The 24,768-nt window shown below is 39.2% G+C and overlaps 1 protein-coding gene across 2 annotated transcripts in view; it reads right to left on the reverse strand.

Moving 5' to 3' along the window:
- LTN1 (listerin E3 ubiquitin protein ligase 1) overlaps positions 1 to 22,192 on the reverse strand; it is a gene marked incomplete at both ends in the record, with an annotated part of 44,294 nt that extends 22,102 nt beyond the window's left edge. The window contains 14 exons of one of the 2 annotated variants that reach the window (XM_084231431.1): positions 454 to 607; positions 2,030 to 2,269; positions 3,271 to 3,460; positions 6,491 to 6,532; positions 6,904 to 7,710; positions 9,108 to 9,243; positions 9,969 to 10,159; positions 10,985 to 11,158; positions 11,464 to 11,644; positions 12,363 to 12,415; positions 15,021 to 15,251; positions 15,743 to 15,841; positions 17,356 to 17,559; positions 22,136 to 22,192. In XM_084231431.1, the coding sequence (XP_084087557.1) occupies positions 454 to 607; positions 2,030 to 2,269; positions 3,271 to 3,460; positions 6,491 to 6,532; positions 6,904 to 7,710; positions 9,108 to 9,243; positions 9,969 to 10,159; positions 10,985 to 11,158; positions 11,464 to 11,644; positions 12,363 to 12,415; positions 15,021 to 15,251; positions 15,743 to 15,841; positions 17,356 to 17,559; positions 22,136 to 22,177 (2,744 nt within the window). The remainder of the gene's footprint in view (positions 1 to 453; positions 608 to 2,029; positions 2,270 to 3,270; positions 3,461 to 6,490; positions 6,533 to 6,903; positions 7,711 to 9,107; positions 9,244 to 9,968; positions 10,160 to 10,984; positions 11,159 to 11,463; positions 11,645 to 12,362; positions 12,416 to 15,020; positions 15,252 to 15,742; positions 15,842 to 17,355; positions 17,560 to 22,135) is intronic. The other variant, XM_084231432.1, reaches the window with a different exon arrangement.
- Between the last annotated feature and the right edge of the window lie 2,576 nt (positions 22,193 to 24,768).

The following is a 24,768-nucleotide window of genomic DNA, read 5'->3' on the forward strand; positions in this document are numbered from 1 at the left end:
TTGGGGCCTCCCTGGTGATATAGGGTGTGTTAAGTCTCAGCATTATAACCGTGATGGCCTGAGTTCCATCCTTGCCCAGGGAGCTGACCCACATACAGAACAATAGACCACTCCTGTCTTGCCTGCTGCTCCCCTCAGCAGTGCATTTCAGTAGATTCGCCTGTTCTGCTCCCCACTCTGTCTCTGGTGAGTCCTCTCATCCCGCCCCCGCACCTATGGCCTATTGCATAAATAAATAAAAATAAATCTTTTAAAAAAAATCCTTTTGGAAAAATTGTTTGGATCTTAGAGTTCTATAGATTTCTTAACATCACAAGTCATTTTTTTATATGAGTGGAATTTTATTTATGGATTTCTTAACTACTTAATACTAATATTTATCAAGCATGGCTATTATTTAATATCTACGAAGTTTTAAGAAGATTTTATACAACTGAGCACAAAAACGGTTACCTTTTGATATCCAATGATGAACACTGAACTTGGTTCTTCAGCCACATAGCAGACAAACGTAAGAAGGTACTTTGTTCATATATATCGCCAGTTTGATGGACCAGTAAGTTCACACCAGAGAGCCAAGTATTTTTCAGTTTACAGACAAGAAAGTCTAAAATCAAGATGTTGAAAGTAATAGATATCCCACTGAAGTAACTATAATATTGCAAAATGTCTGAAAAAATTGCAGATCTGAGATTTTTAAATACCACTTAAAAATGAAAAAATAAAATCACTATCAATTGTCCAAAGAAATACACAATACAAGTTAGCTACTGCCATGTAAATGTAAAAATGAGAAGGTTCTTAAAGATAACTTTTTTCCTCCTCTGAAGGTATTTATAAGAGATTTGGAGACGTGAAAAATAATACAATCTTTTTCAAAGAGAGACATCAGTATTAAAGAATGAGTTGGGGAAGAGGACTCTCAATAGTATTTCCTATATTCATAAATATGTCTAAATTAACACACAAGGCAAGACTATTGTCCTTAAAAAGATAATCTAATTTAATTTTGATATACATCAAGAATGAATGCCTTTAATAATAAGAGAAAGGGACGCCTTATATATTAAAACTGCCCTTTATGACCACAGAAACTGAGGCATCAAGAAATCAAGCAGCTTACCAGGGCTAGTGAGTAAAGGAGCTGAGATTCTAAATTCAATGCTCTTGCCCCTTCCAAATTGTCTCCTCACAATCTAGTAAAAACTTTAAACTAAAGTCTATATACATAAGAATATGTATAAGGTTTCTATTTATTTTATGCTACACTTATTCCTAGGCTGTAAGTATTTGCTTCTTCAGTATCTTCTGGGGTATCTTTTTATTCTGTGCAACCTCCTTTTCTGGCATTGGAACAATTTGTTCTCTTCAGTAAGGATCATCTCAATGTGGCAGGGACAGCTCACGCAGGGGTTTATCTGGCCGGCAGTACTGTAAGTTCTGCAAAGCATGTTAGGGGCTTTGTTCACCTGGATGTGATCAATGATCAGTCTACATTTAAACACTTAAGTTTGATATCCACTTTTTTAAGCATGTGCAGTAAAAATTTAGCGCTGTTTTTGGGCCACCAACCCTGCATCCAACCTCAGCGTTTGGCCTGGGCACACCTACCAACTTCAACATTGTAATGACAGACAGACTGGCATGCGCAGCTTCTGGACAGTGACGTCCTTCGGGCGGTTGGTGGCTTTCTGTATATGTGTACCCATAATGACCAGGGCAGTTTCATGAATGCTCTTAAAATGAACATGATGATTTGAATCTGTTGATTTGCGTGACTGTAGGATTTTCCACATCAAGTGAGGAGCGAATCATTTTCAGAGATTACTACCTAAGGCTGCTTACTGGAAGAGGACTACATGCATTTTTAACTTGGTTTCTAAAGCTGAAAGTGTTTTAAGATTTGTACCACTTTATTCAAAATGCTTTCAACTTCTCAACATGTTATGATACAATTAATAAATCCTGAGCACTAACACTGTGAAGAGAGCCAGATTCACAACAAAACATTTCAGCACTAGGCTATTACCTGGCAAATGTGTTTTCTCTTTGCTCTCAGCACATAAGTGAAAGAGAGTTAATAATAAATCCTCAGACGATGGCATTAACAAGCATCCTTTAGCTGAGCTGAAATAGCTGTAAAACACATCACAGATGAAAGACATTGATGAGTCCTTATTTTCCGCTTCTGATAATTTCTTTGATTTGGATAAATTTTCATGAAGTTTAACAATAATTCTTTCAACATATACTTCTCCAATCAAGTAATCTAGAGGGGAAAAAAATTCAAACAGGTAGAAAATTAATAACTGTGTTTTTGAATACCTTACCTTGGCTAATAATCACTGAGTCCTCCCCCATGTGTTTAACATGTATCAGACAGTAGAAAACTGATCAACAAATCAGTCTCTTTTCTCCCATACAAAAGCTCTCACAAAACAGTAACTTTATTTTTTTTTAAGACTTATTATTTTTGCATAGAACTGGGGTGCATGCTAGAGATGGGGGGGATGAGAGGACACACCAGCAATAGTAGGGAGCAGAACAGGTGGACTGACTGAAATACACTGCTGAGGGGAGCAGTGGGCGAGACTGGAGAAGTCTGCTGCGCTATATGTGGGATAGTTCCCTGGCTGAGGATCAAACCCAGGTAGCAGCAGTGACAGGGGTGAGACCCAACTACTAGCCCTCAAGGGAGGCCCCCAGGGTAGTTTAAATTAAGTAAAAGAGCAACATTCTGCTAAATTCAAAACCCCTTAGGGGCCTCCCCTGGTGGCTCAGGCATTTGAGCACAGGCTGTGAAGCTGTCTGTAGCTTCTGCAGCGCAGGTTTGATCCCCGCTGGCCAGCGAGAATCCCACATGGTGTGGCAGACTTCTCCTGTCTCGCCCACTGATCCCCTCAGCAGTGTATTGCAGTCACTCTGCCTGTTCTGTTCCCCACTCTGTCTCTGATGAATCCTGTCACCCTCCTGTGCTTCTGGCCTGTACCCCAGTTCTTGTATGCATGAATAAATTAAAAAAATAATAATTTAAAATAAAAATAAAATAAAATAAAATTCAAAACCCCTTAGAATGTGAAACTAAAAATAATTAAATATCTTCATGCTACAAAGATTAATAAACATTTAGGGTGCTTATGAAAGTAAGCTATCTAAATGACCTACATCTTGCTAATATCAACAAATAATATGCAAACTGAGAAGCATGGACTTCCCCAAAAAAGTGAAACGATTATCTCCTATTAAAACGCAAGTGATATTTTTGCCTACCATCTTTAACATGTTGGGATAATACCAAGCTTAGAAGACTCCATCTTTCCGAGAAGAAAGATTCAGAAGACACTGTGGATTCCAAGTCTTTATTACAAAGATGATCTGCCAAGGTTACCATTTTTTCTCCAAGGATATCGCCTTTTAGCCAAGCACTTACTAAAGCATGTTTATCTGAACTAGAACATGCCTAAAACCATAAAATTAAACAAAGATTAGAAGCAAGACAAAACAGTATTCCTGTCCAAAATGTTGTTTGTATCATATCACCTCTCTTCATCATGACTGCCCCTAACACTATCCCTCACTCCTCCTGGAGTTCTAAGAAAGCTAGCATCTTCCCTGTTTCCCACCATGCCCTGCACTCCCATGCTTTGCTCAGGCTATCTTCCCAACATAAATATTCCCTCTTCCTTACTTATAAAAACCCCATCTATTCTTAGAGAATCAATAAAAATCTGACTGGCTACATGAAGTCTCTCCCCATTCTCCCCCACCCCAGTACTTTATTCATCTCTGCTTTTCTCTGAATTTCTAAAGCACTTACTGGATTATATTATTATTTAATGTTTCATCTGTGTATATCTTGTTTCCAATGAGATTGTAAGTTCCTTGAGAGCAGAGACTGTCTTAAACTTCTTTGATACCTGCTATCAACACTTCAGATATGTTCAATGAATAATAAATGGAAGAACTTTGAAGACAGATTTTATAAATGCTCTAGAGATATTAAACTTGTGTGCATTAATTTTGCTAAAATTAAGGAAGGATCAATGTACAATCTTCAGATCTTGGCATTACTAGTGATAAGTACTAAAATTTGAACAATGGTATTTAGCGCTATTTTCTAAGTTATCTGAAATAGTACTGGATTCAGATCTGACAGCAACTGGTTTATTTTCTGGGGTGGGGAAGCAAGGGGAAAAAAACTGTAAATCCACCCCAAAAAGCATGCTGATCCATGTTCCCAGAGCTTCTTTTGCTTTAAGGGCTGAGAAGAAAGCAATTTGCAACTTGGTTCATTTCAAAGCAATCTGGAAAAAAAAAAAAAATCCAAGTGCAGATTGGATAGTGCCTGAAAAATTGTTTACTTTTTTATTTTAAAATCGTAGGTAACCAGAGAGCTTTTATTTTAGCCCAAACTTTAACACTGTTCCAGCTTTATGGCCTTGGACAAATCTCTTAGCCAACCTGGGCCTATTGACTAACTTGAAGAAAGAAAAACTTAACTGAGAAATTTCTAAAGTACTCTTCTAAATTATTTTATAATTTAAACCAAAATTCAGGTTTGCTTTTAAAGATGATGACTTTGGGCCTCCCCGGTGGCGCAGCGGTTGAGTGCTGGGTTACGAAGCTGCGCGCAGCCTCTGCAGCGCCGGTTCGATCCCCGGCTGCTCCCTGGCCACCGGAGGAGGGTCCCACATGGCGCGCAGACCTCTCCTGCCGCCCGCTGCTCCCCTCAGCAGTGTACTTCGGTCCTTCTGCCTGCTCTGCTCCCCGCTCTGGCTCTGGTGAATTCTCTCACCCTCCCACGCTTCTGACTGTACCCAGTGCATGTATAAACAAAACAAACAAACAAATAAATAAATAAAGCATGCCTCTAAAAAAAAAAAAAAAAAAAAAAGATGATGACTTTCCAACCCTGCTCGTTAAGTATTGTTGCATATATACAAGATAGACTAGAGTTTTGATGGCCATAATACTGGCTTTCCAAACAGTCTACGAAATAAAATCAGTTTTATAGAATCCTGTAGAATCCAGAAAATAAACTGAATAAAATGTCTCTCTGGTTAGCATGACACGAAGTCGAACTTCTCAGTGTTTAACATATCACACAAAGAATCGGACCGGCACTAATAGGATGGGGATTAGTTAGTTATGGAAGTGTGGGAGGCAGACATTGCACGTGAATTTCCCAGCACTGCCCAGGAAGAGGGCAGTCTTCCAAACAGACTGAGTATGAGAATACCTGGGAGATATATGACTAGGTTGAGAATAGATATATCAGTCTTCTCTTATCAAATTACTGACTCCCCATACTCACATTCTACACTTCTCAAGTAGCTTTCTCATAATTTGGCTTTAAATGTAGCCCATCTATTGGAAAGTACTAAATAAACTCATGCAAATCATATGCATGATAAGTTATATTTCTCACTGGAAAAGGGTAAATATTCTGTAATTTTTTAAAAAAAAAAATACTGGGGTGAAGTAGGGAGCTAATATTAAATGGGTCCAGCATTTCAGTTTTGCAAGATGAAATAGTTCTGGAGGATGGCTGCATCATATCTAAATATACTTAACATTTCTTAACTTAGAAATGGTTAAGGTGGTAAACTTTGTCATTTTTACCGTAATTTAAAAAGATAGTAAAAAAAAAAAACTTGTAAATTAAAGTAATATTCATGTGAGATTTTAAAATAAAAAAAAACTTTCAAAAAAACAGGATAAAGAATATGAGGTAGCGGGCCTCCCTGGTGGCGCAGCGGTTGAGCGCTGGGCTGGGAAGCTGCCCGCAGCCGCTGCAGCGCCAGTTCGATCCCTGGCCACTGGGAGAGGGTCCCACATGGCGCGCAGACCTCTCCTGCCGCCCGCTGCTCCCCTCAGCAGTGTACTTCGGTCCTTCTGCCTGCTCTGCTCCCCGCTCTGGCTCTGGTAAATTCTCTCACCCTCCCGTGCTTCTGACTGTACCCAGTGCTTGTATAAATAAATAAATCTTAAAAAAAAAAAAAAAGAAAAAAAGAATATGAGGTAGCTAGCCATGACATTTCTGTTACTGAAGAGTTATTTACATCATATATATCTCATTAGGAAAGAATATTTAAGCCATTTTTAAAAATTTCTAAATTGTTAATGCTCGTACATTTCATTACTTCTATCAATAAATATCTTACTTGATCATTTGGCAATCAGACAAAGTTTGGTAGATTTTAATTTGCCTGCACAGTATTCCAGAGTAGGGCAAAAAAATAACTTTCTCTGTTACCAACTAAGGAAGAAGGAGTGGATTGTCTAAAGCCTGCTAATTATATTCCTAATCAGAAAAATAATACTACAGAAAGGCAAACACCAAATGTCTTCCTAAATTATGAAAAGAAACTTACAGTAATAAAGCTTTCCAGAACAGACAGCTGACCACATACCAGCGTGTGCAAACGATTGGGTCTGAACTTTCCTATACCCATAAATACAAGGAATAGGAAAAAAATTCCTAAAATACCTTTTTAATAACCTGAAGAAGAGAATTCCATCTCAGTTCCATCTGAAAAAGCAAGGAACAGTCTGTTAGAAGAAATAGCAAAACTTTTCACAATTTTATGTAGTTAACTAAGTCACCATGGAACCAATGCAAAACTAAAATTTTTTTTAAGCTAGTCCAACCTTCAAATGCACAGACTGCAAGAATGTACACTTTTCTTAGCAAGCTTGTCATCGTAACATATTTCCTCAGCACCTATTCAGAAGCCTCACACACCTCCCAACTCATAAGAACATATTCCTTATCTTTAAATTGACATGCACATCAAGAAGCAATCCAAAAATAACCTCCCTGCAGATCCCATTGCTCATGTATAATTAAAACAGTGTGCCAGTGTAAACGGTTACTTTTTAAAAGATATGAGAGAGTAATACCTCAGTTAGATCATCCAAGACAGCTTTTCTTTCCATGTCATTTTCACAGCAATGGAGGGTACTGTACAAAATGTCCACCAAAAAGTCAGCATCTTTCGTCTGGTCTTCATTTAGCCAGCCTATTAGTTTGTGGTATAAAAACTGCACTGCAGGATTCTTTTGTGCAAGCTTAACTATTTCAAGAGATTTGGCTTTGACAATACTCTGTTTTGTATCACCTACCAGCATTTTAAATAACTTGGTTGAAGAGAAGGAGTTGAGCAGAGTGGAAAGAAACTGTAGATGCTGCTCTGACTTTTGCTCATTGACATAACTAATACTCATTTCTGCTAGCTTACAGACTAAGTCTTCCAAAGGTTTTTTCCTCAGCGGAGATAAAAGGTCTGAATAATTATTAGTCAGAGAAGATTCAGCTATTAACTCAGAGTCTTCACTGTTCTCTCTGGAGGAAACGCATTTTCCATTCTCTTTGTTATTTTCAGGCAGCTCATCAGCAAATCTGACCCTACAGGCTTTTTTTTTATTGGACTTCAGGGCGCTCTTTGGTTTCTGAAGGACCTGTAATAGGTTAGATACACCCTGAACAGAATTAGCATCAGCTTTTGGCTCATCAATTTTCTCAACACAGATCGCTGACAGTCTTTCCCAGAACCTTAGTAGCACTTTCTCCAAGTTGTGAGCTGTTTCATCAACTTTTTCCATATCTGCTTTGGCTTCCCAGGAACTTAAAGTTTCTGCTAAATGATTAAAGAGCTCCCCATCTTGCAACCTTGGGTCTTCAAGAACTGAGTCAATAAAAGGAATCAACTGAAACAAGGTAGAAACACAAAAGTTTGGTTTTTAGGAGAAATACACTTTAAGCAAGGTATCTGTTAAATAGTGTAGAATTTCTTACTTAAAATTACTTGAAAACATGTAGTTTTCCTCAGAACCTTAAAAATGAGTCAACTTGGGTTGTTTTCTTATGACATGAAAGAGATAATTTCATCACATCCCCCCTGAATTACTTTGTAACATAACTGACAAAGATTACTGGTCATTAAAAAAAATACAATTTTGGGCCTCCCCTGGTGGCACAGCGGTTGAGCGCTGGGCTGTGAAGCTGCCCACAGACTCTGCAGCTCCGGTTCGATTGTGTGACAGACCTCTCCTGCCGCGCCGGCCGCTCCCCTCAGCAGTGTATTTCATCAGTCTGCCTGTTCTGTTCCCCGCTCTGGCTCTGCTGAATTTTCTCACCCTCCCGCACTTCTGACTGTACCCAGTGCTTGTATAAATAAATAAATCTTTTTTTTTAATAGAGACATGTTTTTATTTATTTATTTATTTTGTTTTGTTTGTTTGTTTATACATGCACTGGGTACAGTCAGAAGCGCAGGAGGGTGAGAGAATTCACCAGAGCCAGAGCAGGGAGCAGAGCAGGCAGAAGGACCGAAGTACACTGCTGAGGGGAGCAGCGGGCGGCAGGAGAGGTCTGCGCGCCATGTGGGACCCTCCACCGTTGGCCAGGGAGCAGCCGGGGATCGAACCGGCGCCGCAGAGGCCACGGGCAGCTTCGCAACCCAGCGCTCTACCGCTGCGCCACCGGGGAGGCCCATAAATAAATCATTTAAAAAAAAATACAATTTTATTTGCTGCAGAACTAATTCAAGCTCTCTGCTCTTTTCTAAGTTGATGTAAAAGATGTGTAGAACTCTCTTTCATAAACTACAAAGACAACAGAAATTAGCAATCTGAGACATCAAATAGGATCTGGGTTTACATAATTTTGTGAAATTTCCTACCATAAGAAACCATATTCTAGATCCTAGTCTCATCACTTGTTCTATAAGCCAAACACAGTTGTTCACAAAAGGATATATGTACTGAGCATTTTAAAAATAAAAAGATGAGTATTGTATAATGTAAATGTACTACAAAAGACCACAAGAAGCATCTTCTAAATTCTGTTTTGCACTGCAACTCTCTAATAATGGTCAGGGTCTGTCTACCCAGAGAATGGTTAGTGCTCACACATTATGGTATTATGTTAGCAATTGATGGTATAGAATTTTTATTTATCTGGTCACAACTACACAATATTTAATTTTACATTTTAAAAATTAAATCTTTACCAGGAAGTCCAAGGAACATGATAACAAAACACAATGAATGTGATTCTTTATAGTCAGAGTACGAAGGCACCAATGATGTGACATTACAAATACCTGGTCATTGACGAGCATCTCTTCAATATCTTCCTCACCTAAGTTTTGTTGCATTATAAAACGTAAGCATTCAAAAAAAGCAGATATTACAGCTGAGCACTCTGAAATGCTGGTTTTGATTCTCTCTGTTGATAGTCTAAGAAACAATAAATACTTTTACTCTTTCATAAATAAAAAACTAACAAGCACCAGAATAAAGACACAGAAAGGCAACACCTCAAAAGCAGAGGACTTTTAAAAATGTAATTCTTAAACAAAAAGCTAGAAGAGACAACCAAAAACAGCTAGATTAGATTATGAACACTGTGAAAGAAATCTTCAAAAATGGGTCAACAAAACATACTCACATTTTCTATTCATGAACCAATCTGTCTGCAAATTTGAGAGGATTTAACCAAATAAAGATAGTAAAAAGGGCATTTTTAGTTATTAATAAAACTGAGCATCTTTTATTTATTAAATGCAATAAATGCACTGAAATAACTTTTGAGTGTGACTATACACAGTTTTTAAGTTTATGAAAGTTTTAAAAACTTCACTGGTCCAGATCCTACACCTGGGATTTCTATGATCAATATACAAAAACAAGGTTCATTTGAAATGATGGTCTAAGTCCCATCTAAGGTAACTTAACCACAATTATCTCACTTTCTGTTGTGTATAGCCACCAAAGCCTTGAAAGTACCCAAGAAAAGAAATCCTACTGTTATTCCCCAAGACTTGAAAAATTTTTAATAAGCAACAAAACATTTTCAGGAAATTTAAATTAAAAAGGCAACAGAATATGTCATTCTACCCATTTATGAAAAGAAACAAACAAAAAAAACTTTGGTGTAAAGATCAAGAATTCAAATTCCTTACCCAGTAATTAGGGAGGTGAGGAAATTTTTGAAGAACTCTAACTTTGGGTCTGTAATGGTCTGAGGGAGCTTGCTGATAAATGGCAGAAGATAAGGATAGATGACCGTAGCCAGACCCCGACCACCTTCACGAACCATAGCTGACAGCTTGGGAAAAACACTTTTTTTTGCATTTACATGAAGCCAACAGTCCTAATCAAAGAAAATGTTAAAGTAACAATTACAGAAGATAAATATACTTTTCCCAACTAAAAGAGAAGACAAATAGCCTCTGAAAAATATATTCCTCCTAAGAGACTAGAATCTCTCAATACCATTAGAAACTAAACTATGAAATTATAAGAAATTCATTATATATAGTAATCATGTGTCCCACATGCATCTGGTATAAATATTGACCTGAAATAATTATAAAACTTTAAAGATTTCTATAAAAGCTGCTTTCTAAAAGGGAGAGCAATATTTAAATATGATTCAGTGTTCTGATATTATTGGGTCAAATCAAGCATTTATTTTATTTACTAATGCATACAAGAACTGGGGTGTAGGCCAGAGGTGTGGGGAGTGAGAGGATTCACCAGAGACAGAGTGGGGAGCAGAAAAGGCCAATCTACTGAAATACACTGCTAAGGGGAGCAGTGGGCGAGTCAGGAGAGGTCTGCTGCGCCTTGTGGGTCAGCTCCCTGGCCAGGGATCAAACTCATGCCACAGTGGCTGATGATAGCTTGATAGTACTGAGACTTTAACCCCTGCGCCACCAGGGAGACCCCTGGGTCAAATGAAGTTTAAAGAAAAATGAATACTGGCTAAATGAAAGTAAAATAACACTATGTCATTTCATAGTCAGCTTAAGATTTATATCAAGACTTGAAGAAGTATTTTATTCCCAAAAGAGCATTTTTCCAGTTAACTTTTAGATATCACCATGTCTGATAGGCTCTCTCACATACAGTTAAGGCTTTTAAAAAACAACTAAGAAGTATTCCCATATGTACTAAGTGTACTTCTCTTACATACCTCAATAGTTGTAAGTGTGTAAAGTACAGCTTCCCAAAGAGCTGGACATACGATGGGGTCACTGTCATCAATGCTAAGAAGAACAGATGGGCTGACTTTGGATGCTTCGTCTTTCATCAACTGTGGAATACGCTGGCACAAAGCAGAAACTAACTCAAAGTAAGCTGAGCGAATCTACAAGAAAAAAAGAAAATCTGAATTAAGCTAAAGCCTAGTAAATAAGAATTTTATGGTAATAACAAATAGGTTATTCATGTGAACCCTCCTCTTAAAAAAACTGAAAGAACTAGAAAAATACTTCATACAATCGCCTTCACAGTATCAAACATCTTAATGCAGAACATTAACTACTAAAAAAGGGAAAACATGATACATTCTAGTAAGAGAGGCAACTCAGTCCCACCACAAAGCACAAACTAACAAGACTAGGAGGGAAAAAGGAGAAATTCCTTAAAATAAAAAAAAAAAGATGAAGATACCTGAGGTACACTGTGTTTTCCATACTTCCAAAACTTATTCTGTGATAAAAGAGACTTAAATTTCTCCTCCAGAGATTCAAGCTCGTTATCAGGTAAGAGGCAAAGCAATTTCTTTAATGCCAATAAGGAACAAGTTACAACTCGATAGAATTTAGCTTCTCTCTCTTCCTCTGAAACAGTTCTTGATGTGAAAAGAAAATAAATATATATATATATAAATATATATAAGGATTTAGAATAAGCCACACAGTATATATGGCACTTACACTTTAGATGTTGTATCATTAGATATCTATCAAAGTTGCTTTACTTCCATAGTCTATGTCAACCCCTTCTCAAAATACTGACATACATAGATTCTATTAACATATTTTTCTAATACCAGGTGAAAGGAGATGAAAATTCATAGTGTAAAATAAGTGTACAAATATACCGCTCCAGGTAGCCTGTAATAGGGTGACCCTAAGGAAACAGACATCAATGCATCCAAGATTGCTTTCCCTCATAGACTTAGTCTGTTTAGACCATAACAACAAAAGTAAATGAAACATTTTACTACTCTTTCAGTAGAACTATTCTTGCCTTTTCAACTATTTCCAACTAGAACATAAAATGGTTCCTGCTATGACAATCAAAAGGTTAGTGTGTGAAAAATACAAAAACATCTCTATATAGAAGAACCAGACATGTAGCTCTCAGATAATTCAAACTAAACAATTTGCAGGAAAAGCACCTAAAGCATGCAGGTAGAACAGCATCTGATATAAGATACTACATTAAGTATCTTCATCTCTACATTTAGAATCCATCTTTTTAATTGTTGCATTTTCATTACAATCTTATTACCTATGAGTTAAACAAAGCCTTAACATGAATTTCTTAGGAACAATACAACTTACTGTGGGTCACTGAGTGTATCAGGTGTTTCTTTTATAAGATGATCGTGCAGTACCTGTAAGGGGGGGGGGGGGGAATTCCATAGCCTTGAGATTATATTGAATTGCTAGTGGTGAATAGATAAGAGTATAAAAGTTTTTAAGCTTTTATACATAAAAGGTTTTAAACTCTTCCTCACAAAAATAGCAAAATTAAATAGCAAGACTAAAAGGTTTGAAATTTACCTATTTCTTTCCCCTACCAATCCCAAAGATAGAGGTAAAAAGGACATGGTACTTTTCCCCAAACATCTCTGTTTTCATCAAGAGGAATTTTCCCCTAAATGCTCCTATCCTCTTCTCCCTCCCTTCCTCTAGCACACAACGGTGAAGTGGAATAGCCAAACAGTAAATTTGGGTAGAAAATAGGCTGTTTCCTCTCCCCTCTTTTTGAGTGGCTCTCTGCTCATGAGGGAGAACTCACATAGTGCTCTGCTCCATCATGGAGGAAGATCGAAAGGTTCCATCCGAAATGTGTTAAGACTGCCTGCACCTGGAGTGCAGTACTAGGGAACCCACTGTTCCTGCATCCATTTTATCAGCAAAAATAATAGCCATTATTTATTGTTTCTCACATGCCAGATATTGCTTTGAGTACCTTTTATACATCACCTTAATTAATTTTCACAAACATTCTTTGAAGTAAAGTTAACTGCCACTGTAATGAATGAGGCACAGAAATCTGGCCAACATTACACCTCTAACTTAATGGCAGAGTGGAAATGGAAACCAATGGAATGACCCATAGCCTACATTCTTATGGACAAAAATCTGACAATTTTGATCTTCATTTGTCTAACTCCTCTCAAATAAACTTATTTTAAACTTCAGAAAGTTCAAACCCAATATATGTGACACAGGGAACTAAAGGGAATCTAACATGAAATAAAAAATCTTCACATTCAATGATCAGTTATCCATCTATAACAAAACCAAGAAAAAAAAAATAAAGCAAATAAAACAACCTATGGAAGTCAAATTAGTTGTCTGAATATCCATTTTCCGAGTGTCCTAATTTAATATCCAAACCTCACTATAATATTTATCACTTGTTTAAAAAAAATTAATGGCCTCCCTGGTGGTGCAGACTGTTGAGCACACACTATGAGGCTGTCCGCAGCCTCTGCAGCGCGGTTCAGCCAGCGAGAATCCCACATGGCGCAGCACAGCTCTCCTGTCGTACCCACTGCTCCCCTTAGCAGTGTATTTCGTCAATCTGCCTGTTCTGTTCCCCGCTCTGCCTCTGGTGCATCCTCTCACCCTCCTACACATCTGGCCTGTAACCCGGTTCTTGTATAAATAAATAAATCTTTAAAAAAAAAAAAAAAGATGCTTAACTTCATTAAAAAAAAATTTAAACAATCATTTGTAATTTACTGTTGGGTCAGGGAACTTCCTTTAAGAATATGATTGAGGGCCTCCCCAGTGGCGCAGCGGTTGAGCGCTGGGTTGCGAAGCTGCCCACAGCCTCTGCAGCGCTGGTTCAATCTCCGGCTGCTCCCCGGCCACCGGAGGAGGGTCCCACATGGCGCGCAGACCTCTCCTGCCGCCCGCTGCTCCCCTCAGCAGTGTACTTCGGTCCTTCTGCCTGCTCTGCTCCCCGCTCTGGTTCTGGTGAATTCTCTCACCCTCCCGCGCTTCTGGCTGTACCCAGTGCTTGTATAAATAAATAAAAATAAATCTTTAAATAAAAAAAAAATGATTGAAACTACAATCCCTGTCCCTAAAAAAAACAAACTAAGTATTTGTTTGAAAAATGAAAGATGTGAGACCCTCTGTTCTCTAAATAGAGAACTAAACGCATATGTGTGAAAGAGTAGACAAAGAGGTCAGATAGTAAGCAGGGTCCAGCTCACTCAGCGTCCTATTGATCAAGATAAGGAATCTGGAGTTCAAGTATAATGCGAAGCCACAGGAAGGCTGAAAAGTTGAAAGGACGAAGGAAACAAGAAACGACAGTCGGAGAATATTTAGGTTATATATACAAGACTATGGAAATGGAAACACGGGAGCATTCACTATGGGAATGAAGGTAAGCATGAAATGTTTAAAATCCTCAATTTCCCCCTCATTCAAGGTCCCCCTGTTTTTATTTCTTGATATAATACTAACACTGATTCCCCCCCCCCCATTTCATTTATTAGAAAGAGCAAATAAGGGTGGAAGAAATGAGGAAAGACAGTATTAGATACAGACAAAATGTTAAGTCACAAATGCTAAGGTTGTTATCAGTCTAGCAAAAATGATGGCCAAGTTTAGAGAAACTTGCATATCCATTAATGGCAGAATAAATTTAAAGAGCCTATGAAGAATAATTTATTAATATTTCATAAAAATTTTAAATATTCTTATCCTGATTCAGCATATGGTTACTTGAAGTTTTAGTTACTACCAATTCCATGGGGAATGAAAAAAATCTATTCAAGAAAATTCAATGAAGCAGGATTTGTTAAAAAAAAATCTGGGCGAAAACCCCAAATTTATATATTAATATAAAAGGAACCAGCTACCATTCACCCACACAAATAAATACAAAAAGCAAAGAAAAAGAATGAAATGTACTTATATTTCTTAAATACTTAAAAAAAAAAATAAAGATGCAGAATAATTCCAAGGACTTACACTGGCAATTTCATCTTTACAAAATGCAATGGCCTCAGGTTGCTTGCTCGGAGGGAAAGCTGCTTCAAAGGCATCTTTTGCTGCAGATGCAGCTGGTGTGTAAGTATCACACTGAGCCATCAGCCAATAGCCCATTAAGCTTTTTAGATATGGAGCCAACTGTTTCTTTACTTTAAGGATAAGTTTTTCAAAAGCTTGCTGTGTGGCTTCTCGGACCCGTCGATCATGGTCCTATCAAAAATATAACATGGTTTAAAATACTCCTCTCCCATAAAGACAAACACATATTTCCATACATACTATGGTGACCTGTTAATAAAACTGACCTATGTACAGAGTTTAATGACAATCAGTAATTATCTGAAATATTTTTTCTTTTTTCCCTTTGTCCCAACGAGGTAAGAAAGAATATATTCAATATAGTCAAGGGCGGGCCTTAAATAAGTAAGCAATTCATCCTTTATCTTCCGTAGCAAAAACACAATAAATACTCAAAATTTATTATAACTGTAGCATCTAGATAATTCTCATAATGACCTAATTTCTCAAAACACAGACTCCCTATATACTTTATGCAACCCAACATAATCTGACCTGTATAACAACACTGATAGAACATTTCATAAACTTCACCAAAATAGAATCATATAAATTGGACAGTTCCTATGACTTCAACCAAAAAATATGAAAAAGAAATAAATGAGTAACATCTTAATACTTACAAGTGAAATTTTACAGAAAATTCTTGGCCAGTAGGGAAGAACTCCCTTTACAATTTCTGTTTCTCTCTCTGCACACATGGTTCCAAATTCTTGCATAGCCTAAAGGCAAATTATTAACATCATTAAGGCTCAATAGCCAAAATACTAGCTATTGTGGTAGAAACTTTTCAATTGTTTCTAAAAAAGTAAAATGCATACTATCAAAAAAAGCCCATTTAAAAGTATAGGGTCAGGGGCCTCCCTGGCGGTTCAGGGGTTAAAGTCTCAGCATTATTGCTAGTCACTGTGGCATGAGTTCCATGCCCGGCCAGGGAGCTGACCCACGTAGCATAGCAGACCTATACTGTCTCACCAACAGCTCCCCTCAGCAGTGTATTTCAGTAGATCTGCCTGTTCTGCTCCCCACTCTGTTGAACCTTCTCACGCCCCGCACCTGCAGGCTACACCCCAGTTCTTATATGCATAAATAAATAAATCCTTTCTAAAAATCAATAAATGACAAAGGTACAGGGTCAAAATTACATTCTCTAGAGGGAAAAACTTTACAACCAGCAGTCTAAAGTAGTTTTTAAAAGTGCATAGTAACAAACTTAGAACCCATAAAGTGTAAAATGAGCATAAATCTATGCATTAGAAAAAAGTATAAATGGGGCCTCCCTGCTGGCACAAGGGGTAAAGACACAACCTACGCAGCCACTGCAGCATGAGTTTGATCCCTGGCCAGGGATCTACCCACAAGGCACAGCAGATCTCTTCTGACTCGCCCGCTGCTCCCCTCAGCAGTGTATTTCAGTCAGTCTGCCTGTTCTGTTCCCCACTCTTGTCTCTGGTGAATTCTCTCACTCCCACACCTCTGGCCTATACTCCCATTCTTGTATGCATAAATAAATAAATCTTTAAAAAAAAAAGTGTAAACAGGGCCTCCCCTGGTGGTGCAGTGGTTGAGCGCTGGGCTGGGAAACTTCTTGCAGCCTCTGCAGCGCCGGCTCAATCCCTGCCCACGGGGCGAGGGTCCCACATGGCGCGCAGACCTCTCCTGCCGCCCGCTGCTCCCCTCAGCAGTGTACTTCGGTCCTTCTGCCTGCTCTGCTCCCTGCTCTGGCTCTGGTGAATTCTCTCACCCTCCCACGCTTCTGACTGTACACAGTGCTTGTATAAATAAATAAATAAATAAATAAATCTTTAAAAAAAAAAAAAAGTGTAAACATAAAAGAACTTACTAGTGACAAATGATTGCTCATTTTTCTTTACATAAAATATAACAATGATTTTATTTTTACAAAAAAGATTTTCTTTTTTTATATAAAACATCAAAACTTACTTTTAGGGCCTCCCTGGTGGCACAAGGATTAAGACGCAACCTTTGAAGCTGTCAGCAGCCTCTGCAGCACGAGTTCGATTCCTGGCCAGTCAGGGAGCAACCCACATGGCCCAGCAGACCTCCTGACTCACCCACTACTCCCCTCATAGTGTATTTCGGTCAATCTGCCTGTTCTGTTCCCCGCTCTGTCTCTGATGAATCCTCTCATACCCCGCACCTCTGGCCTGTACCCCAGCTCTTGTATGCACAAATAAATCTTTAAAAAAACCACAACAACAACAAAAAAACTTACTTTTAATTTTGTTGTGACATCTTTCTTAGAGAGTTTCCGCAACACCATTCGGAAATCAGAATCTACAAGATTGTCTATTTCTTCAGCTCCTTGAATAGCAGGAACATAGCCAAGGTCACTCTGAGATGTTCCAAAACCAATAAATCCAGGCACCGTTCCCTTTTCTTTGGCAAGGAGTTCTGCAGCTCGGCCACTGTTTGAAGGCTGATAAGAAGGGAGGAAAAAAGTCAGAGGATAGAGAAATTTTCAAAATTCAACTTTCAGCTCTTTAGAGTAATTCCTTGACAATTCCCATGTAAAAACAAGTTTTTATTTGAGGATTTATTTCCTTGCCTAAGATTTCACCTATGGCAATGTCTCAGAGAGTGCATTTTTCTGCCACCAAGAACCTATCAATAATGATAACTACACTACTTCCTGGGCTCTTTAACATCAGAACAATGTCATTTTAAACTGCGGATGCAATCCACTGGTGGCTCATAACATCAATTTAATGGGCCATGACAACAGTTTAAAGAAGTAGAATAAAATTTTAGAAATCAGAATGTATCACATACTGTAAATATGCGTAAAATTTCATTGCCAACATTTGCATAAATAGTGTGTCTACAAACATACAGGTGCTTTGTATGATGTACAATTACCTAAGAAGTAGAGGTCATCTCTTCATTCAACTATTTATCCAATATATATATGATTAAGCAACTACCACAGGAAATGTCTAATGACAGCTGCTTCTAGACTAGGAGCATATATCAAAAGCCTAGCCTAGCCTCTTTGAGGTAAATGGGTACAAATCACATTATTACGCACAAAAAATCCAGTGGTCAGGATACAGGATAAGCTCTTTTGTTTTGAATTACAGTTGTCTGACTGATCCACAACATAGTAGCCTCCCAATACTAAGTTAAATATTGATATTTAAGTATCAAATAAAAACATTTGAACTTTGAAAGAAATTAATTCATAGTCATCTAATTGGAAAATTTCTTATTTCAATGTCCAGGATGACATTATAACCTATCTAAATTCATCTGTTTATTTCTCTATACTACTGTTTGAAAGAGTTATCTAAACATGAGACTTAGTTTGCTCATACTTAACAACACAGGGTTTGGGAAACTCGTCAAGGAATAACCTAGATTACTTTCTAAATTAAACTGAATGACCAGAAATCATTTGTTCATAACAGTGGTATTTAAGATTGATGTCAGTAACAGATATTCAATGTTTAAACTTTATTAAAATAAACTAACATTATTCAGTTTGCCTTTTCCATATCGGTAATATTAATAAGGTACAAAGAGAAAAGTTAGTGAATTACAATAAAATTCTGAAAACTAAATATGATGTTATTAGGACATCAGAATTTTGTCGACAACTTCATCTTTTTTTTTGAAAAGAGGCATGTATTATTTATTTATTTGTTTTTATTTATTTGTTTGTTTGTTTATACATGCACCGGGTACATTCAGAAGCGCGGGAAGGTGACAGAATTCACCAGAGCCAGAGCGGGGAGCAGAGCAGGCAGAAGGACCGAAGTACACTGCTGAGGGGAGCAGCAGGCGGCAGGAGAGGTCTGCGCGCCATGTGGGACCCTCCTCCAGTGGCCGGAGAGCAGCCAGGGATTGAACCGGCGCCGCAGAGGCCACGGGCAGCTTCGCAACCCAGCGCTCAACCGCTGCGCCACCAGGGAGGCCCCACAACTTCATCTTTAAATGAAATAATTTTAGAAGAACATATTATTGCTAAAAGCTGAAGGAGTCAGGGAATTCTGAACTGCTGAAATACCAGCGCTGACAAAAACTCAGTACAGGAAAAAAGTGTCAGATTTCACTTTCAATTTCAAAGTAACAATGTTTTAAACCCTACTAGTTGTATCTTTTATTCAATGTCTACTTTGAATTTAAAATAGTTACTATTTTTTGTTACTCCCTCTACTGTAACTCAGATGATTATACCCAGGGTTCAAAGGTTAAGAAACTTGACTATTTCTTGCAGTCAATTTCCCTACACTGCACTGGATTTATTTTTTGGTGTCTGGCTTCTAGCGTTATTTGAGGTAGCAATCTTGAAAATACAGATTAAACACTTACTAGATATTTCACCCTTTGGCCTCAACCAATCCCGGTCTTACTTCCTGCCACTCTCTTCTTTCCTTGCTTCAATTCCATTCCCTTCTCCCAATTTTGCTGCCACTATAAGTTTCAAATTGGATTCAAGGTTCCCTGAATATGTCAAGCACTTTCATAATTTGGTCTTTGTATATATAATGCTTCCTCTCTACTTGAAAACCTACTATTTTGTTTCATTCCCTGACAAACTCCTACTCATCCTTCAAAACACACTCATGTTTTCAACACTTGCCTCAACCAACATTCTTCTGTTCTCCCACATTCTTCCTTTTCATGCCTGTATCATAATTCTTTAAAATATTTTAATTTATGTTTACTTCTCTGTCACTATCATCACACTAATAGTTCAAAAATAGGAAACATTTGTCTATCGTCTTTGAATACTTGGTATTAAGTATTCAAACTTTTCTGGTGCATAATTGACTGTCACTCTGAACTTCAACTACCACCTCAGCAACATCCTGGCTATGTAAGTTTAGGCAAGTTAATTTCTCTAACCCTTAGTACCAACATCTTTAAAATGAAGTAAGAGTAACTAAATCATTATAAGTTGTTGTCAAGAATAAACAAGCTTTTATATCACCGTAGTAATAACTGATCCATCAAATCCTAAAACCACTAGGAGAAAGTTTGTGGGAGAAGATATACCACTCAACATATTATTTACTAATAATCAATGGGAAAAAAGATAACTTCTACAACAGCTATCATCTTAGCAAAATGATTAAACAAATACCACAAATAATGGGACAAACAAGCACATATGCCCTGTGGTGTGATGCACAAGAACACTGTCTAGATCTAAATGATACTAAAAGGAATGTATGGATCCTTGATCAGATCTCTTCTGTCTTCTAAAATGCTGTATTTGTAATAAAAACTATAAAGAATACATTGAGACAACTGGAGAAATATGAATGCTGTATTATGAGCAGATTATAGCTTCACACTGAAGTTAAATTTTCTGCACACTGCAGAAAATACACAGTTCTGTAGAAGAATGGTATTTTTTCTAAAATAAGTGTAATTTAACTGATAAAATTGTAACATATAAGTAATACATATGTTTAGGAGTTAGGTGTCATGATTTCTGTAATTAAAATGGTTCAACACCATCCATATGCTTTTGCATATACAAATATGACCAAATATAAACAAATTGATGAGCCTAAGAATATACAAGTTGTTCCTTTTATATTCTTAATATTTTTCCTCGTATTTGAAATCATTCAAATTTAAAATACTGGGTACCTTTTTTTTTTTTTTTTTAAGATTTATTAATTTATGCATACAAGAACTGGGGTATAGGCCAGAGGTGCAGGGGGGTGAGAGGATTCACCAGAGAGAGAGCAGGGAACAGAACAGGCAGATGACCGAAATACACTACTGAGGGGAGCAGCGGGCGAGACAGAAGAGGTCTGCCATGCCATGTGGGTAGCTCCCTGTCCGGGGATAGAACTCATACTGCGGTGTCTGTGGATAGCTTCACAGGTTGTGTCTTAACCCCTTGCGTCACCAGGGAGGCCCAGGATACATTTTTTTATAATGAAAGATTAAATGAGGATGCAAGTGTGGTGCTTGGTACAGTACTGGCAAAAGGTGAATTACTGTTAAAACAGATGACATTATTATTAACTTTCAAAACAGACTGTCATATAAAAAAAAATGCCACACATTATGTCTAGAATTGGATCAAATCCAGTTCATAAAACTGAACTGTTCCATAGCAAATCTGTATCACTTAAAAAAAAAAAGCTGTAACATCCTTAATCATGTAGGTTAAATCCACTCTGAGGTCCTCTTTAAAGAAGAATATAGAGAGCTTCTATCATATGCCACTCCTTCTTCTAGACTCCAAGGATAATACCAGATAAAAACACCTGCATTCTTGGAATTTCTAGTGAAGCAAGGCAGTAAATAATGCAAGGAACAATAAAGTACTGTCTTTTAAGTATTACTACTGTTAACACAGCACGTTAGATGTGCAGTAAATAAAGCAGGAAAGGAAAAAAAGACAGCAGGAAAGGTCTACAATTTAAACAGGGCGATCATGGGCGACCTCACTGTGCTCTAGACAAAATTTGGAGCCACCTAACAAAACAGCAGTGAAGAGCCTGCCCAGCGAGGTGAAGGGCTGCTGAGGTCAGTGTGACTGGAAGGAAAATGTGAGGATGGGGCCTGAGATGAAATGGGGCAGGGGCTGATCACAAACCACATACACCACTGTAGGGGATTTATTCTTTCCTCTGAGAGTTGTGGGGAGCCACAGCAGGTCCTTGAGCAAAGGAATGGCTCGACGCGCGATACTGGGGACACCAGGTTCACTTTCACTCCACCCCAGTCCACTCCGTGGTTCCCACCGCCACCCTCGCCACCCGGGCCACAAAACCTTCCAGGTGAAGCTGACACCGAGGACCACGGGGTGCATGCTCGCGGGGACAACCCTGGCACGGAGCATCCTTTCTGCCGCAGCCCCCCGTGTGCGCAGAGACCACCCCGGCAGCCCCGGGGCGCAGCAGCAACTGAGGGGTCACACTCGCCCGCAGACACACACCCCCCAGCTGCCACGCTCCGAGCGCGCCAGGGGTGAAGCCAGCCTCTGCGAGGGGCGCACCCCCCGTTCACCCGGGGCACCCCACACTCACCCGCAGGTTCCCCTTGGTTCTCTGCTTGTTCTTCCCGCCCATGGTCGCTGTCTCAGCCGCACTCCGGCACGCAGCCCGGGCTGACACGGCCGGGCCACAACTTCCGGCCTCTGGCGCCGGAAGCGAGCACATTGGATCGCGGCCCCAGCCCGCCCCTTCCGCTTCCCGCCCCGCCCTCCAGTGACCCAACTTCCGCTCCCGCCTCCCGCGCGGCCTTGAGCCAACCGCGGCCCGCGACGTCACAGTAAGAATGACGCCTGTCTGAGTGACGTTTTCCCGTCCCTCGTGGCCAAGTACCGTCTGTGGCGGTTTCCTGGAGGGAGATTTGTTCCCAGCGTAGCGGGTAGGAAATTGGACAGCGCTTTTGGCGGGGGTGGGGGGGGTGTTTCACACACCAATGGAGATAGAATGACATGCTGGTGGCCGAGGGAAGGTAGGAAAGTGTTAAACCATATAAAATGCAATCACCAGGGCCTCCCCTCGTGGCACAAGGGGTTGAGCACCTCACTATGAAGCGATCTGAAGCGTCTGCGGCGCGGGTTCGATCCCCGGCCGGCCAGGGAGCTACCCACTTGGCGCGACAGACCTCTCCTGTCGCACCTGCTGCCCCCCTTAGCAGTGCATTTCACTCAGTCTGCCTGTTCTACTCCCCAATCTGTCTCTGGTGAATCCTCTCACAGCCCCCCCCCCATATCTCTGGCCTGTACCCCAGTTCTTGTATGCATAACTAAATCTTTAAAAAAAGATTTCCTAGATTTTATTAAAATTTGAGGACATGCTGGCTAAATCTTCCCTTTTTCCATATAGGCAGTGTTACATGCAGTTTTTAGAAGAGGGTGATAAGGTAATCAAGATTGAAGGGCACAAATCTTGTAACTTAGTGGTTTGTTTCTCAGAATTACACTAGAAAAAATAAGCACGTTTCTTGTTACTACTTTCATGGTCACTCTTTTATCTCAACTCCATGAAACTGAGGCACTGACATCATCTTAGATTTGCATCAACATGAGGGGACTGGGAGACTGAGAGGTGAGAGGAAGAAGGGACTTGCCTCACGTTGGTGTCATCCCATCAGAGGAGCTTTGTCTCAGCAACAGCAATTGGTTTAGGAAGCAGTTGGTTTCAGACTTCCATCTTTTTTCCAGCAATCACAGAATCAACCTTTTAGCACTCCTCAAGGAAAGGAGTAGCAGCCGGGCAAGACCCTACTCATAGTCTCAGCTCTACGAGCCCCTCCTCTGAGCTCTTTATCCATGGTACTCCCTCTTCAGAAGTCTGGACCCCAACACCAGGGTGTGCCTTCTTTGACCTCCACAAGATCAGCAATAGCCAGGCATGTCCTGAACTGACACCCAGCTTTATAGGACCTTCCCCCAAACTTCTAAGTTCTGATTCCCCAATGTCTTCTTTCTTTCCTTTCCTATATAGTAGCTGCTGTAAGGAGTAGGAGTAACAATAATCTCTAGATGAACAGCGGATCCATATGGAGGAAGGATTGGCATTTCTAGGGTACTGACAAGGTGATGAGGTGGGCAGCAGAGATGGAATCTGAGGAAGTATCTAAAATTCACATCGAAGACACTGCTATAAATACCATCCTCATTCTTACCTGTGCTTAGCTACCTTTATAGTTAAGATCAATCCACATTTCCTTGGTCGTTCTACTTCTGATTTCTACATGCTATTACCTAATAAATACCATCCTTAGTGACGAACCCACAGATTGCCTTCACGTGGTTCTAAGTAAACATTTCATTGTGTCTCCCTGCATCTCATTCCCATAACCAAGTCTGACTCTTCAAGGACTATCCAAACACATGGTATCAACCTGATTGCTAAATTATTGATCTGATGATCTGTTAAGATCTGTTAAAAAGTTTGAGCTGTGCTCAGACTTCAGCCTTCTGTGAGGTGAGCCCAGAAGCAGGAACAGAGCATAAGTATACAAAAATAGAGATGAACTGCAAATTTTCAGAAAACCTTCACCTCTTTGTGTAACAAATGGCTGGGGTAGACGTAAAACAGAAGCTTTGAGAAAAAAACTATTTAGTATATTAGTTTTCAGTTGCTAGCAACAGGCACAGAAATCTAAATAACATGGAGTTGATTTCATAATAAGCTGTCTAGAAATAGGCTTGGGCTGGTGTTGGATGAACAGTTCAGCAACATGGAAACTGGCACTTCTGTGGTTTTCTTGGTCCCTCCTGCCCTTGTGGTTGAAGGCCTACTCCAGCTGGCACTTTGGTGTTTGTAACTGAAAGAGGGAAACAGTGCCCAAACTGCAGCTATCATTTTAATCAGGAAAGCAAACTTTTACCCAGAATTCCCTCAGCCAAAGGCATGTCCTGTGGCCACCCAAGTTGCAAGAGAGGCAGGGAGAGTGTGCACTTAGCTTTTCCAAGATCTTTACTGAAGGTAGATAAGGGGGGAAGAGAATTGGGAAGTTGGACAACCATTATCTTCCTCAACTATAATCAATTTTTTCTTTCAAAATGGGTAGTTGTTATGTCAAGAAATGTCTACTTACAATTTTAGGATTATAATTTAAAACTCAGTTCTGCTTTCAACGACGACATTTTTAACATGCTTTTCTTGAAGATACAATTCTTGCAAAGATACTGATTTACAGTCTA

Source organism: Talpa europaea (assembly GCF_964194135.1).
Source record: "Talpa europaea genome assembly, chromosome: 4".
Taxonomy (NCBI): Eukaryota; Metazoa; Chordata; class Mammalia; order Eulipotyphla; family Talpidae; genus Talpa; species Talpa europaea.